The sequence below is a fragment of the Paramormyrops kingsleyae genome, chromosome 18 (genome assembly GCF_048594095.1).
Source record: "Paramormyrops kingsleyae isolate MSU_618 chromosome 18, PKINGS_0.4, whole genome shotgun sequence".
Lineage (NCBI taxonomy): Eukaryota > Metazoa > Chordata > Actinopteri > Osteoglossiformes > Mormyridae > Paramormyrops > Paramormyrops kingsleyae.
Genome location: NC_132814.1, coordinates 1,932,509 through 1,946,412, shown reverse-complemented (window position 1 = coordinate 1,946,412; position 13,904 = coordinate 1,932,509). Strand labels below are relative to the sequence as shown.

Sequence of the window (13,904 nt, the reverse complement as noted above, 5' to 3'; positions counted from 1 at the left end):
AAAGACAGATGTCTAACACATGTATCGAAATTTATTTCAGCCAATTGAATCATATACAGGTGCATAATTTCGGTTTGACATTAAGTTACAGTAAGGCGATTTGAACGATAAGCCGGCAGTGGATTTTGCGTTATGTCGGCTGTCTATGAGTAACTGATATTAACCTAGTTTGAAGAATATAGTTCCTATTATATTCTTCAAACTACACAAGCTGTATGTCATAGTGTCTACTTGAGGGGTGTTTTCTAAAAGTTTTTTATATACATTTTGTGTTCTATCATTCATTTTGAGGGACTTGGTTACAACGTACTATGGTTATAACGTACAAATTCTTAATTCCCCCGAGGTACGTTGTAACGAAGTTCGACTGTACATCTAGTGATGCTCCTGGAATCACAGGGTCATACAACATCATACACCCTCCTCCAGGTGATCAGGCTGAGGCTGATCAGACCCCAGCTTGTGTCCCAGTGGCTAAATGGCTACTCTTCCCCCAGGACTCCTCTCTCTTGAACCACAGCCATCTTGAGGCTTTCTCTGCCGCATCGGTGGTGTTGTGACTTCTCTTCCTCTCACCTTCAATGCACGACCAACTGAAGACTTTAGTTAAAGATCGGGCTATAAAGCACCTGCAGCCGACCTTGACTTTGCTCTCCATCCACCTTGGTCCCGAATACCAGCTGAGGTTCTTGCTGCAGATCTTCGTTGCTCCCCTGCTCTAGTGAAGGTGATGGCCTGCCTGTACGGCCGGGAATGTTTAGGCCATTCCGCTCCTGAGCTGATACCTTCACAATGGCCTTCAGGAGCTGGTCACGCCTCCAACAGCACCGGCCCTCACTCAGTGCCTTTGGGCAGCATCTCAGGATATGCTGCAGGGTTCCTAGCTTGGAGCACAGAGGACAGGCTGCCTTGCCTCCCCCCCTTACTGGATAGGAATTTGATGCCGTGTGGCTCAGCTTTACACAGCTCAGCCCAGGTCACTTTCCTCTTTGCTACATTTTTCCATCTTGACTAAGCCCCCTCATTCCCACTATGCAGCATTATCTCACCTCTTTCACTGCAGCTCTCATTTCCTGCTGGAGCAGGAAGTTTTCCTGCTTCCCTTGGGTGATTAAGGTGGGATTTTGAGAAGGATCCTAGTCCAGCTCAGCCTTGCATCACCACTCCTACCATTATCTTGTGACGCAGCCTTGACAGCTTCCTCTGGCCTCCACTTCCTGCCAGTCCTCACCATTATGCCAGCCCTGGCGACAGTCTCTACTGTTGAGATTCGCACTTTGTAAACCAGGAGTGGGCACAGGACACTTAGAAGAATACCAAGCTGGTACAGCCCTGCTTTAAATTACCCCAGTAGGCCCGACTGTTCCACCCTGTGATGATCCTGATCTCAGCCTAACGCCAGCCTGATATAACAGCTCCTGAGGAGGCTCTCACCCTGACACTGCTGCTGTAATCCACAATGAGATCTCTGACTCTACTGGGGACATGATGTTCCATCAAAGGCAGCAGCACCAGCTTGTGTGGAATTGAACCTTATGTATTTTCCAGGTCGGGCCACAGGACTGACAGATTGCCTTTGTTCTCCCAGCCAGTATTTTTCAGTGGGATACATAAAAGTTCTTCTTTTTTGGTAAAATAAAAATGGCGACAGGTAGTTACACACCTGCCTGAACACAGGCTGACATTTTTAATGCCTTCAAACTATAATTCTGCATGTCTGTGCATCTTCCCAAATACAGACCATTAAGAATACTAATACTATGTTGCATATGACATTCCCAGCACTTCCCAGACTTGTCATGGTAACTATTTCACTAAATCACTCCCACACATAACTTCCTTTTTATTTGTTTTTAATTCTCCTAAATCTATTTGATTTTCACTCGGATCATTTTTGCCTCCATTGCTGCTTAAGACAAACGGACCCGCAACAAGAGTCTAGTCTGCTGATCCGTACCTGACGTAAAATGAAGCTTAAAATATGTTCACATTTTTAAAAATGTAATAATATTTTCCTCATTTATGATATATATCACCCTCATGCAACCCTTCTGCTATTAATCAGAATAGTAATTTTTATGAATCTGCCTACCGCGGTGCCCCCCCCCCCCCACCGGATATAACTGCAATCTGCGCATCACTGGACACCACACCCATGTGTTCCAGGTATCCAGACATTCCTGAAATGCCCCCTTTCTGGACTGATGTATCGATGTAACTGAACTTCACAAGAAAGGTGCACAGCCGGCTACAAACAGCACTGAAGATGATCTTTGCTTCAACATTCAACAGAAAGGTGAGACAGAACTGGTCTATTCTCAGTTCTCCTCCTTTGGGATCCAAACCCCATCAGCAACCCACCACTGGGAATACAGACCCTTCTCCAGACTTCCATGGGTGCAGGAAGAGTTTAGGCCAATTCTTGTTCACTTTGCATGGGTGCCACTCAGGCCTGGAACTGAGCTTGCTCATCCTCTCCTGACTACCTCAGGAACCTCTTTCAGCTGCAGGTCTGACGTGTCGAGCTGCCTCGGTCGGCTGTATCTGTGTGCTGCACTCTCCCAAGTCCTGATCTCTTGCTGGGTCGCTATACAACTGCTTCAGATAATGATCTATCTCCTCTTGTGAACATTCCAGCTTGCTGTTATGCTTCTGCCCTAACAGTTCCTTCATGAACTTGAAGGGTTTGGTGATGAATGCAGTGCTTTCAGGCTCTTTCACGTAGAGCTGGGCGATATCATATCGATATTATATCGCGCATGCGCAATACTCACTAGGGCTTCAGATGACAGGTGCAACATTTGGCAGTGCGCCAGCTTTTCTGTGATATATGGACATTTATTTACGCCCACAATTTAAGCAGCTTAGTATGGCTAAATTATTAATGAGGCTTTGTATCAGAGCATGTGAGCGGAGTGGAGCAGTGAGAATTTCCGCTCCTCGCCACGAGGCTGTTGGCTCCGCCCGCTTCTCCGCTCTAATTCGCACTAAGCCGCTCCGCTCAACACCGCTCCTCACTCCACTAAAATTTCCTCCCGCTCCAGTCAAATCGCTCCACGCTCGCTCCAATTTAAAAGAGGAACAAATAATCTGCATGCCTAACAAATGTCACCTTAAACCGAAGCCTTATATCATAAAGAAATATGAGCAACGGCAACATTGCCACTCAGAAAATATTTATTTTTAAGCAACATACACTCACCTAAAGGATTATTAGGAACAGCATACTAATACGGTGTTTGACCCCCTTTCGCCTTCAGAACTGCCTTAATTCTGCGTGGTATTGATTCAACAAGGTGCTGAAAGCATTCTTTAGAAATGTTGGCCCAAATTGATAGGATAGCATCTTGCAGTTGATGGAGATTTGTGGGATGCACATCCAGGGCACGAAGCTCCCGTTCCACCACATCCCAAAGATGCTCTATTGGGTTGAGATCTGGTGACTGTGGGGGCCATTTTAGTACAGTGAACTCATTGTCATGTTTAAGAAACCAATTTGAAATGATTCGAGCTTTGTGACATGGTGCATTATCCTGCTGGAAGTAGCCATCAGAGGATGGGTACATGGTGGTCATAAAGGGATGGACATGGTCAGAAACAATGCTCAGGTAGGCCGTGGCATTTAAACGATGCCCAATTGGCACTAAGGGGCCTAAAGTGTGCCAAGAAAACATCCCCCACACCATTACACCACCACCACCAGCCTGCACAGTGGTAACAAGGCATGATGGATTCTCATTCTGTTTACGCCAAATTCTGACTCTACCATTTGAATGTCTCAACAGAAATCGAGACTCATCAGACCAGGCAACATTTTTCCAGTCTTCAACTGTCCAATTTTGGTGAGCTCGTGCAAATTGTAGCCTCTTTTTCCTATTTGTAGTGGAGATGAGTGGTACCCGGTGGGGTCTTCTGCTGTTGTAGCCCATCCGCCTCAAGGTTGTGCGTGTTGTGGCTTCACAAATGCTTTGCTGCATACCTTGGTTGTAACGAGTGGTTATTTCAGCCAAAGTTGCTCTTCTATCAGCTTGAATCAGTCGGACCATTCTCCTCTGACCTCTAGCATCAACAAGGCATTTTCGCCCACAGGACTGCCGCATACTGGATGTTTTTCCCTTTGCACACCATTCTTTGTAAACCCTAGAAATGGTTGTGCGTGAAAATCCCAGTAACTGAGCAGATTGTGAAATACTCAGACCGGCCCGTCTGGCACCAACAACCATGCCACGCTCAAAATTGCTTAAATCACCTTTCTTTCCCATTCTGACATTCAGTTTGGAGTTCAGGAGATTGTCTTGACCAGGACCACACCCCTAAATGCATTGAAGCAACTGCCATGTGATTGGTTGATTAGATAATTGCATTAATGAGAAATTGAACAGGTGTTCCTAATAATCCTTTAGGTGAGTGTATAGGCAACAACGGACAGGTTTGGCAATGGCATTCCACACAAAAATAGGCTTAAAAATAAAGGAATCAGTGGGCTTAATAGCCTAAAGAATATACAGGCTAAGCATCCACGTTTTAAATTCCTCAATTTTTTTCTGTTGATGCTGCTGACAGCGTTACGTGAAATTCGTCGTATTAGACCTACTTTGAATGACAAAACGAATTTATTTGATTACCAATATTTACTTTATAGGCTTTTATACTTTAATTTACTTTATAGACTTGCTATGCTACAACCATATAAAACTTGCTCACGTTTTGCTTGCTTCCGCCTGTTGGCGTACACTGTAAAAAAATCTATTGTAAAATGTCAGTCAAAAGTCTGGCAGGTCCTGAAGACCAATACTGCTGATGTATATTTGCATAGCATGACAGGGTACTGCCTTTGTTTAAACTTTTAACCATGATGGTGTTGAATAGGGCCACAGTATAAATTCCACAGCCACGCTGAAAAACCTTTCCTGCTACAGCAATGTATTCTCATAGGATCTTGTTCTTTGGCAGTCGTAAAGATTGCAATTAATGTGAAAAATTTCTCAATGCTTGTTTTGATGCAGGTTATGAAGTTTGTTACTCTCTGCAGCTCCTGGACCTGTCTATTCTCCTGAAGACCAATAGTGCTGATGTACATTTGGTGAAAATGTTTTTCACCATTCACAGGTTTTGTCTAGCACTCCTGGGGGGTATTCCAGAAAGCTTGGTTAACTTACCATTTGGTAAATCTTAACCTCTGGGTTGATATACGCCAAACCCGCATACCATGAGTATGTCGGTTCCAAAACACCTGAGAAGAGTAAGTTCAATCAACCTCCTATTGGTTACCCAGAGTTAAGGCGCGTGCACCGTGCATAAATAAAGACGTTTTCAATTGATCGCCGATTTCACGAGTCAGAATGGAAAATCAAAGTGAAAAAAAGAGAGCGGCATACTTCACAGAGGCGGAGTTGGAAGTTTTAATGCACGCATATGACGAATTCAAGCCAATAATAATGAAAAAAAGCAATACGGCTGCATCGGCTAAAGAAAGAGTTGGCTTGGCAAAAAATAACGGACAGAGTAAATGCGTGTGTATTAAATTGCAAATTTGACATCGCCTCCCCTTTTATTATAATGAAAAATAATTAAACACGTAACCCTTCCGTATCCTTTTGACTGTTAAATCACTATGAAAGCATTTACTTTTCCTGCCATTCATTTCTTTAGGTTAAAATAACAATGTGTATCGACTAGGAATATATGGTTTCTTATTTAATAAGGTGTATTCCTTCTGGAGCCAGAAGAACTTTGAGCCAAGTCAAAATGAAACACAAAAACATTCTGCAAAAAGGTAATTGATTACACGATCACTTAACTATTTATTAAACACGATTTAGTATATTCCTTCTGTCATATAGCTAATAGAAAAAAGGCTGAAGCCCGTCTAACTGGCGGGGGCCCACCACCACCTCCCCTCACCCCATCTGAGGACAACCAGTGGTAACCAGCATTGTACTGTCCTGTAATGATTACCTATAGTTAGTGGAAAAAAGTAATGAGTTTGATGATTTTAACAAGGCAAAAAATTAAGGATACAAAATCAAGTTACCTGCACATTGATACTATGAATAGATTTCCTACGCTATCTCGCTGTACTTGTATCGTGACAATAAAGACATCTATCTATCTATCTATCTATCTATCTATCTATCAACATAGTCTCCCTCATTTATTGAAGGACCTTTAATAGGAATGTAGGTGCCATCAATGCACCCAATTATGAATGAATGAATGAATGAATGCCTTTTATTGTCACTATACATGAATTACAAATTACATTTGGAAACCCTGAAATAGAAAGTCATATATGGAAGTATCAAGTGTGTGTGTGTGCAGGATGAATACATGTAGGCTATAGATATAAATAGTATGACTACATATTAAATATGCATCATAGATTTTACTACAAAGGACAAACCTACCACTCTGTGGAATTCCTCTTCAATAACACGCAGAGCTTTATGGACAGGGAACTGTACAAACGTGTGTAAGAAGCGTTAAGTACCAGACATACTGTGCGAACGGCTCTACACACAGTTGCCTTTCCTACATGCTCTGCGTCGCCCATATTGCACAAAAAATGCCCTGACGCAAAAAACCGAAGCGCTGTGTACAGAATGTTTTCTGTGCTAAGCGCAGACCCGCGGTTTGGGTTTGTGACATTTGCAATGTGCGGTTTCAAGAGATGTTAAGTAAATGAACGATTCTTTTGAAAACTGATAACGCTTTTTCAAATAATCATTAGGAAATGAAAAGATATCAATACGTGGTCTTATAACTCTCTCCCGGCGAAAAAAACCTCGTATAATTTATGCCTCCACGTCCACAGGATCGTCATCAAAAGGGCACGCCATGCTCAGTAACCTTCTGCAACAAACTGACCCTGGAACATAACCTGCTCAGTAGCAGGTTATCTTCAGAGAGTAAGCTGCTATGGTTACGTACATACCCAGAAAGTTAACCTCCGTTTTTGGAACCGAAAGTTGAGGTTATCCACTAACTTACCCTTAAACTTACCCGGGTATGTCACATAACCTGCTTTCTGGAATACCCCCCTGCTGCCTGACTTTTGACTGTTATTTTACAGTAGATTTTTTACAGTGTGTGGCAGCCTCATTGCTTTTAGATCACAAGTTGGGACAGAAGAACAAATCAAATCAATTTGCTCATTTAATATTTAAATTTTTTATTAGGCTTGATTTTTGGAAACCCATATTTATAAACCCACCGCAACTGGAAATGGAATGCCACAGATATTACTCTCTCCCATGTATTATTAGGTATGTGGCAGCCCAGGGTGATAGCTCTTAAGTTAGGGGTCAGTGTCAGCAATCAGACTATTACCGGTGAATACCAGGAGTAATCCTACTCTGTTTTTGGTGTGATGTTAATCTTCTTCCAGCCTGTTTTGGAAATTTAAACATAAGTGGGAGCAGGGGTAAGTCCAACACTAGACATAAACTGACTAGTCTTTTGGGGTATAGTTCACGTGCCTGAAATAGTTAGCTACTTAATCTATTTTTACGGCTGCCATCACACAAGATCCAACACTGCTCCGGCAAGAATGATATTGCAGCGTGGCCCCAGTGATTATTGCGCATGCGCGATTTAATCGCGATTTGATATCGCCCAGCCCTACTTTCACGGCATCGTCTCCAATGTCACTCTGCCCAGCGGAGGACCCTGATCCCCTTGTTTAGGATGTACATCAACTGAGTCAAGCCACTGCGCTCCTCTTCATTTGCCTGTTTGTATTGGGACCTTAGGGTTTTCATCTCCTCCCTGATACTATGACTCTTCACTGCTCTTTGGTTCTTTACATACGATCCTTTGGAAGCTCTCACTTGCTCTTCTCCAAATTGCTCTGACACAATGCCGACATGGTTAAACTAATTATAAACACCTGTATTTATTTTACAGTTTTCCTTTCCAAACAGTGACAGCCTCCTTTAATATGAAGTGTAGGAAACGAGAGAAAACATGGAAACATACCTGTGAATGATTTCTCATATGGAGCCATAAGAAACAGCACCAGGATATATAGCAGACTAACGGCAGGACAAGTAACAGCCTCTTCTGTGGATCCTGGGAAACAGTTAACATTAAGTTTTATTTATTTAGCAGAGTCAAGCTGGGTCAGAACATACTGGGAGCAATTAGGGGTTAGGGTCCTTGCTCAGGGGCCCATATGTAAAATCACTCTGTCGAGTCTGAGATTTGAACCAGCGACCCTTCAAATGCAGGCAAAACATCCTAACCCACTGAGCCACACCCCCCACGAAGCGTCACTGATAAAACTGAAGGAATCCTTTCCTCTTACAGTATTTATGTGGGCAGCCATAGAATTGTTCCTCAGTTCTGAATGCAGCACTAGGATCTCCATTTTTCCTGTTTAAAGTTCTTAGCTTCTCATAACTTCCTTCCTTCTACTCTGCTGAACTTTACATTGGATTTCTTGTTACCTGTTGGCTAACATCTAAAATTCTAGTCACCAGGGGGCGCTGCCTCTGCTGCTGAAAAAATATATCTTTTTTACAGGGTGTTTCATCTCCTTGTACTTGCAGGTAATCCAGAAAAGCATATGCTCATTTTGAATGAACAAAATGATCCTACACAGTCTTACAGTGCCAATAAAACAATCTTTTAGGAAATACATATCAAATTATAAATAACTATGAGTTAATTTATAAAGGTGTATTAGGACAGATTTCTGGACAACTACGTTGCCTAGAATTAATCATTGTCCTGTTACTGTCATACATATGAGGTGGTTGAGGTGTGGATTGATTCTGATCGTGTACGGACTAATCATCCTGAGATTCAGATACGTCGTCCATGATTCACCTGTAATATTATTGTATTAAGTATTAAACAGCATAAGCATGGTTTTTTCCTCTCTTTCTGATCACTTATATAACTTGTTTTTTACAAATGACTGGTTTCAGAGTATCCTTATCTTATGTGAAAGAATCCTTGTTTTGGGATGCTTACCCTATTCAAGGATGCTTACTAGGTGTTCCTGGAGGGGCTCGCTCAATATGTTTTGCACACCACTGGTCGGTATATGAGACACTTGCCTTGTCTTCTCTTTTGAAGAGTCTTCAGAAGAGAAGAGAAAGCACTGTTCATTCCTATTTTGACTGAAGCCGTGCCTAACGGCAGGAAGAGGGGAAAGCATTGCCCAAGGATACTTGTCTAATTATCTTTGATTGAAACCGCACCTAGCGGTCAGTGTGTGTAGGACGCTCACCCCATCCTCAGGAGGAGGGGGGGCATATTGTTTACAGGAACTCGTCTTATCACTTCTGATTGAAACTGAGTTGCTTACTCGGACAAAATTGGAAATTAGACAGCACATTGCCTAAGGGGAGGGGTGAGCCTGGCCAGCTCGTCCCCTGCCCGCATGCAGCGCCCAAAATTGGTTTTAAGGGAAGGGGAGCTCAGCCATGGGATAGAGCGCGCATCGCCCGGCACTTTCTCGGGACTCACGTTGGTCTCCTGCCAGGACTGAAAAGGGCTCCCCGGTCTAAGAGTGAGGGTAGGTGATGACGGCACGTCCGAGTGTGAATGGCTTTGCAGTGTCAATTTTTTTAATCAATCAATTATCACAATAACCATAATATCAAGTTGCACTCTCTATATATACATGTACCGGTCTACCGGTCAAGTTTAGGATTGACTAAAAATTATTGCTATTGACCTACAAAACTCTGAATGGCCTTGCACCACAATATGTCAATGATCTTCTGGTCCCTTACAACCCTTCTCGCCTGCTTCGTTCACAAGGAGCAGGATATATATTAGTTCCTAAAGTAGACAGGGCTACGGCAGGCTGCAGAGCATTCTCTTACAGAGCTCCGCAGATGTGGAATTGTCTCCCGGCGGATGTGCGGGATTCAGGCACACTCTCGCTTTTCAAGTCTAGATTAAAAACGCACTTGTATAGCTTAGCGTATAGGAAACCTAGCTCTGGTTCCAGCTAGTCGCTCACTCCCAGTCAGACTAACAGTATGAGGTGATGAGCTGGGTGGGGATCGGTGTCATTGGCTTTGGATAAACTGATGCGTCAGTGCTGTCACTCTAGCTTTACACTAGAGTGCTGATGTTCAGGGAGTCCCCATGCCTGTGTTCCCGCCTGTCTCTCCATCTTTCTCATGCTGCTATACCCAGATCTGCCGGAGCCTAGACGAATATTGCACTCGATCATTTTTCTTGCACTGCCTCTGGTTTCCTCAACTCTGGCTAATACACAATTTTTCTTACTTCCTCCCTCACCCCTTCTGGGGTGTGCTCCCTGGAGCACAATGTCATTGAAGAATTTATGCCTCTGCTGCCTGCAAGACAACTACCTCCACCTCCGGCAACTACCCTCCAACCTGCCTGCCCTTGGCTCAACACGATGCCTCGCCATCCTTCCCTGCGGCTGTGCCTCTATTAATCCTGCCATCGTGCATCAAGCACCCCGTGCCTGCACCGGTCGGCCGCTGCATTGAGACATATATTTCAACCCCTGTATTAGCTTAGTCATATCATCTTGTTTGTTTGACTCATCTGCCGGCCCCTGGAGGATGGGCTCCCCCTTTGGGTCTGGTTCCTCCCAAGGTTTCTTCCTCTTAGGGAGTTTTTCCTTGCCACCGTTGCCTTTGGCTTACTCAATGGGGGGTCCTTGTAAACCCTTGTAAATGTAAAGCGCATTGAGACAATGTAATGTTGTGATAATGCACTATATAAATAAAATTGAATTGAATTGAATGTTTCAATTGTCACTTTTTATACATGCCTATAATCTCTTGTATTGGCAGTTTTATTATTGTTAATGATATATAATATTACTGGATATCACTTGTGATACGGGATTATTTTGCATTGCCTTTGATCCAATATTTTGGTATTGATTTTAATGCAAGGTTATTTTGTATTACTCGTAATATATCCCCCTCACATCATCTTAAAACAGGATACTTATTCACCTTGAAAGTGAATCACCACAGTATATGTTACAAATTACAGTCTCTAATTTCTATAATTAATTCCCTGCAGGTTGCTGTTTATTTCTTACTGCCTGCACAACAAAAACAATAAAATCTCTTTGTAAAGCTTCTTTAAACTATATTCAATGGGCTCACCTTCAGTTACACCCCACAGGATGAATGCTGCGGAAACCATGACTGGTGGAACTATGACATGTGAACAGTGACTCAACAGAGCCTGTCTGCTTTCATCTATGGACAGGAAGTAGAACCAAATTTAACCACATGCTCTTTAACGTTAGATGATGGTTCATGCAAAGTTTAATGATCTACAGCCATCCTCAGATGGTCATTCTGTAATGGACAGGCACCCTGTGTAGATACAGTCCTGCCTGATGCCCCATGTCTGCTGAGATGCCCTCTACAGGGTAAGTCAGTTTTAACATGGATCCACTGATGTCATCAAAATTACTAGAAGTGACAGAGCAGATGCTACACTTACCTCCCCTTATTAAATGCCTGACAGATAAAGCACCAGTAAGTAGGACTACAGGTGTGACAGCGATGCACAGCCCCAGAATCAGCCAATGCAGGGATGAATAACCTAAAATATTCAGAATTACATTCCATTAGTCATTTTCTAAAATAGGCTGTTTGTCATGCTGCAGCATAATCAACACGTCCACACCATTTAGTCTCACAAAGTGGAGCAGAAATTTATGAACAAATCTTTGTCTATACAGTAAGTGTCCTAACTGTCTCTAGCCTGAAAACATCTAGATTTAATATATAAGATTTTTCATATTTCCATATATGATTTGGATATATCTACACATGTTGCAAAGGGTTTTTGAACTGTATTACCCAGTCACACAATGTAACGTACAGTTAAAAATTGCTGCATTTTTTTTTCTCAGTTACACTCATGGTCTCTGTAGCTCCTCAGTGAATATTAATAAAACTATAATTACACATTTACACTGCATCACTCTAATAAAATACCTGTTATGATAGAGCTGAAAACTGCACTAAAGCTGAAGCCTGAAACAAATATTCATTCATTCATTTAATGTATTTTCTGTCTTTAAAACTGAACTAAATTTCATTATTTCTACTGTTACACTGAGCAGATTAACCCCTATGGCAGGGTTCTTCAAATCTGGACCTTGATTCCAAATCCAGGCCTTGTTTTCAGTTCTCCAAGGTAGTTAGTTTAATAATTACTGACTCTGATTGGTCAGAAGCTTCACAACTGACTGACAGGTAAAGGAAGGCTAGAAACCAGCAGGGCTTGGACCTCGAGGACCATGATTTGAATAACCCTGCCCTATGGTATGTGCATAAAGGTCAGTCTGCAGCAGAACCAGAGACTTGAAAATGTGATAAAATCACCCAAAACCATGTTGAGATGCATGTTAAAACCAGTCCTTCTAGTGACTCACCCATTGCTGCTATCCTGGCAGTAGTACTGGCAGAATCGGTATCCGTGTGGACTTCACACCTGAACTCTCCTTTGTCTTCAGTCCTGACTTTCCTCAGTTTCATTGAGAAGTTTCCATTGGGAATTTCCTCAGTGAAGAATTCAGCTCTTCCAGAGTATCTCCCATCCTGTGACTCTGGTCTGTTCTCTCCATCATCATACAGAAGCACCAAGATGTCACCATCGTCTGTCTTTTTCCATTCCACCTGAAGCTCTGTCACATTAACATGGGTGTCCACAGAGCAGCTGAGAGTCACATCCTCTCCAGCATGTGCATAGACAGGCTCATCTGCACCCGTCACCACCAGCCGCTCTGGAACAAGAACAGGAAGATCATACAATCTGGCACCAAATGGGTGCGTTCGACTTGGGCTTAGGTCTGTCTGCAGCTGATGTGACTTAGAGCGCGATCTGCCGGTGGCTGCAGGGGTGGAGCATAAACTGACCTCAGCCAAGTCGGACCTGACTGCAATGGCAGCACTGCCAGAAGGGTGTAGATAAATCTATACAAATATCACCTGCAGGCACATTAATTCTTTTAGAATAACCAGCTCCTGATCCAAACTATTAGCAGTGGGAAAAAAAACTTGTGTATAGTGGCCCTATTTAAAAAGATAGCTGCCAGGAAAAAGATCAAATACATTTACTTCAAGGACTCAAAGTTTTTATTGTCATGTACTGTACAGCGAACAATGCAATTCTTAGTTGAATGCCTTCTTCACAGACTAGACGATTAAACAAATAAAGCAGCGCAACATTACAGTAACTAATAAACAACTAATTTACATTTAATATTAGAGCATTTATTTAAACTTATTTTATTTTATTTATTTAAACTTTATTTTACCAGGTAAATTAACTGAAAACCAGTTAATTGGTCGTGGGCTATTGGGTCAGGACCAGAATGCATTGCTTTAAGCCAGCACTGTAAGCGGCTGCTTGAAGGTGAATGCACCCAATGAGTGACAATCGCTGCATAACAAGACATAACAGCATCGTGGGTTGTTTGGTAATTCAAAGTTGGTCCAAATTTTTTCCCTCAGAAAAGCAGATAGTTTTGGGCTTCATTTAATTCGGTTCCACAGAGCAGACGCCTTTGCAAAAACAGTCCTTCACAGTGTTTTGCATTGTCCTTCAATTACCCTTTATCACGGCTACTGTTAGATTATATGCCTAATTAAATTGAATAAAAGTGATTAATTTGGATTAATTAGGCATGAAAAAAATTGTGAGATTAATTCAACAATATTCTGTTCTCAGAACACAAAGTCAATGCTTCAAGTTATAAAAAGACTTTCATTTTCAAGATATTCATTCTGTTTGGATGGAATCACTGTACATGATTCAACTGAGCTCATTCAAAGTGACTTTTTTCAGTGTGGTTGGCTGAAACAAAACCTTGGTCTGGATTTGTACTTTCTGGACCTGAACTCCCCACCTCTATCTGTAATGGATTACTTTTATGTGCA

General features: G+C 42.4%; 1 protein-coding gene across 1 annotated transcript in view; it reads right to left on the bottom strand.

Annotated features, from left to right (window-relative positions):
* LOC111842963 (uncharacterized) overlaps positions 1-13,904 on the bottom strand; it is a 95,369-nt gene that overhangs the window by 63,503 nt on the left and 17,962 nt on the right. The window contains exons 3-6 of the mRNA XM_072701873.1: positions 12,398-12,748; positions 11,458-11,559; positions 11,112-11,207; positions 7,978-8,070 (exon numbers count right to left, since the gene is read on the bottom strand). Of these exons, the coding sequence (XP_072557974.1) occupies positions 7,978-8,070; positions 11,112-11,207; positions 11,458-11,559; positions 12,398-12,748 (642 nt within the window). The remainder of the gene's footprint in view (positions 1-7,977; positions 8,071-11,111; positions 11,208-11,457; positions 11,560-12,397; positions 12,749-13,904) is intronic.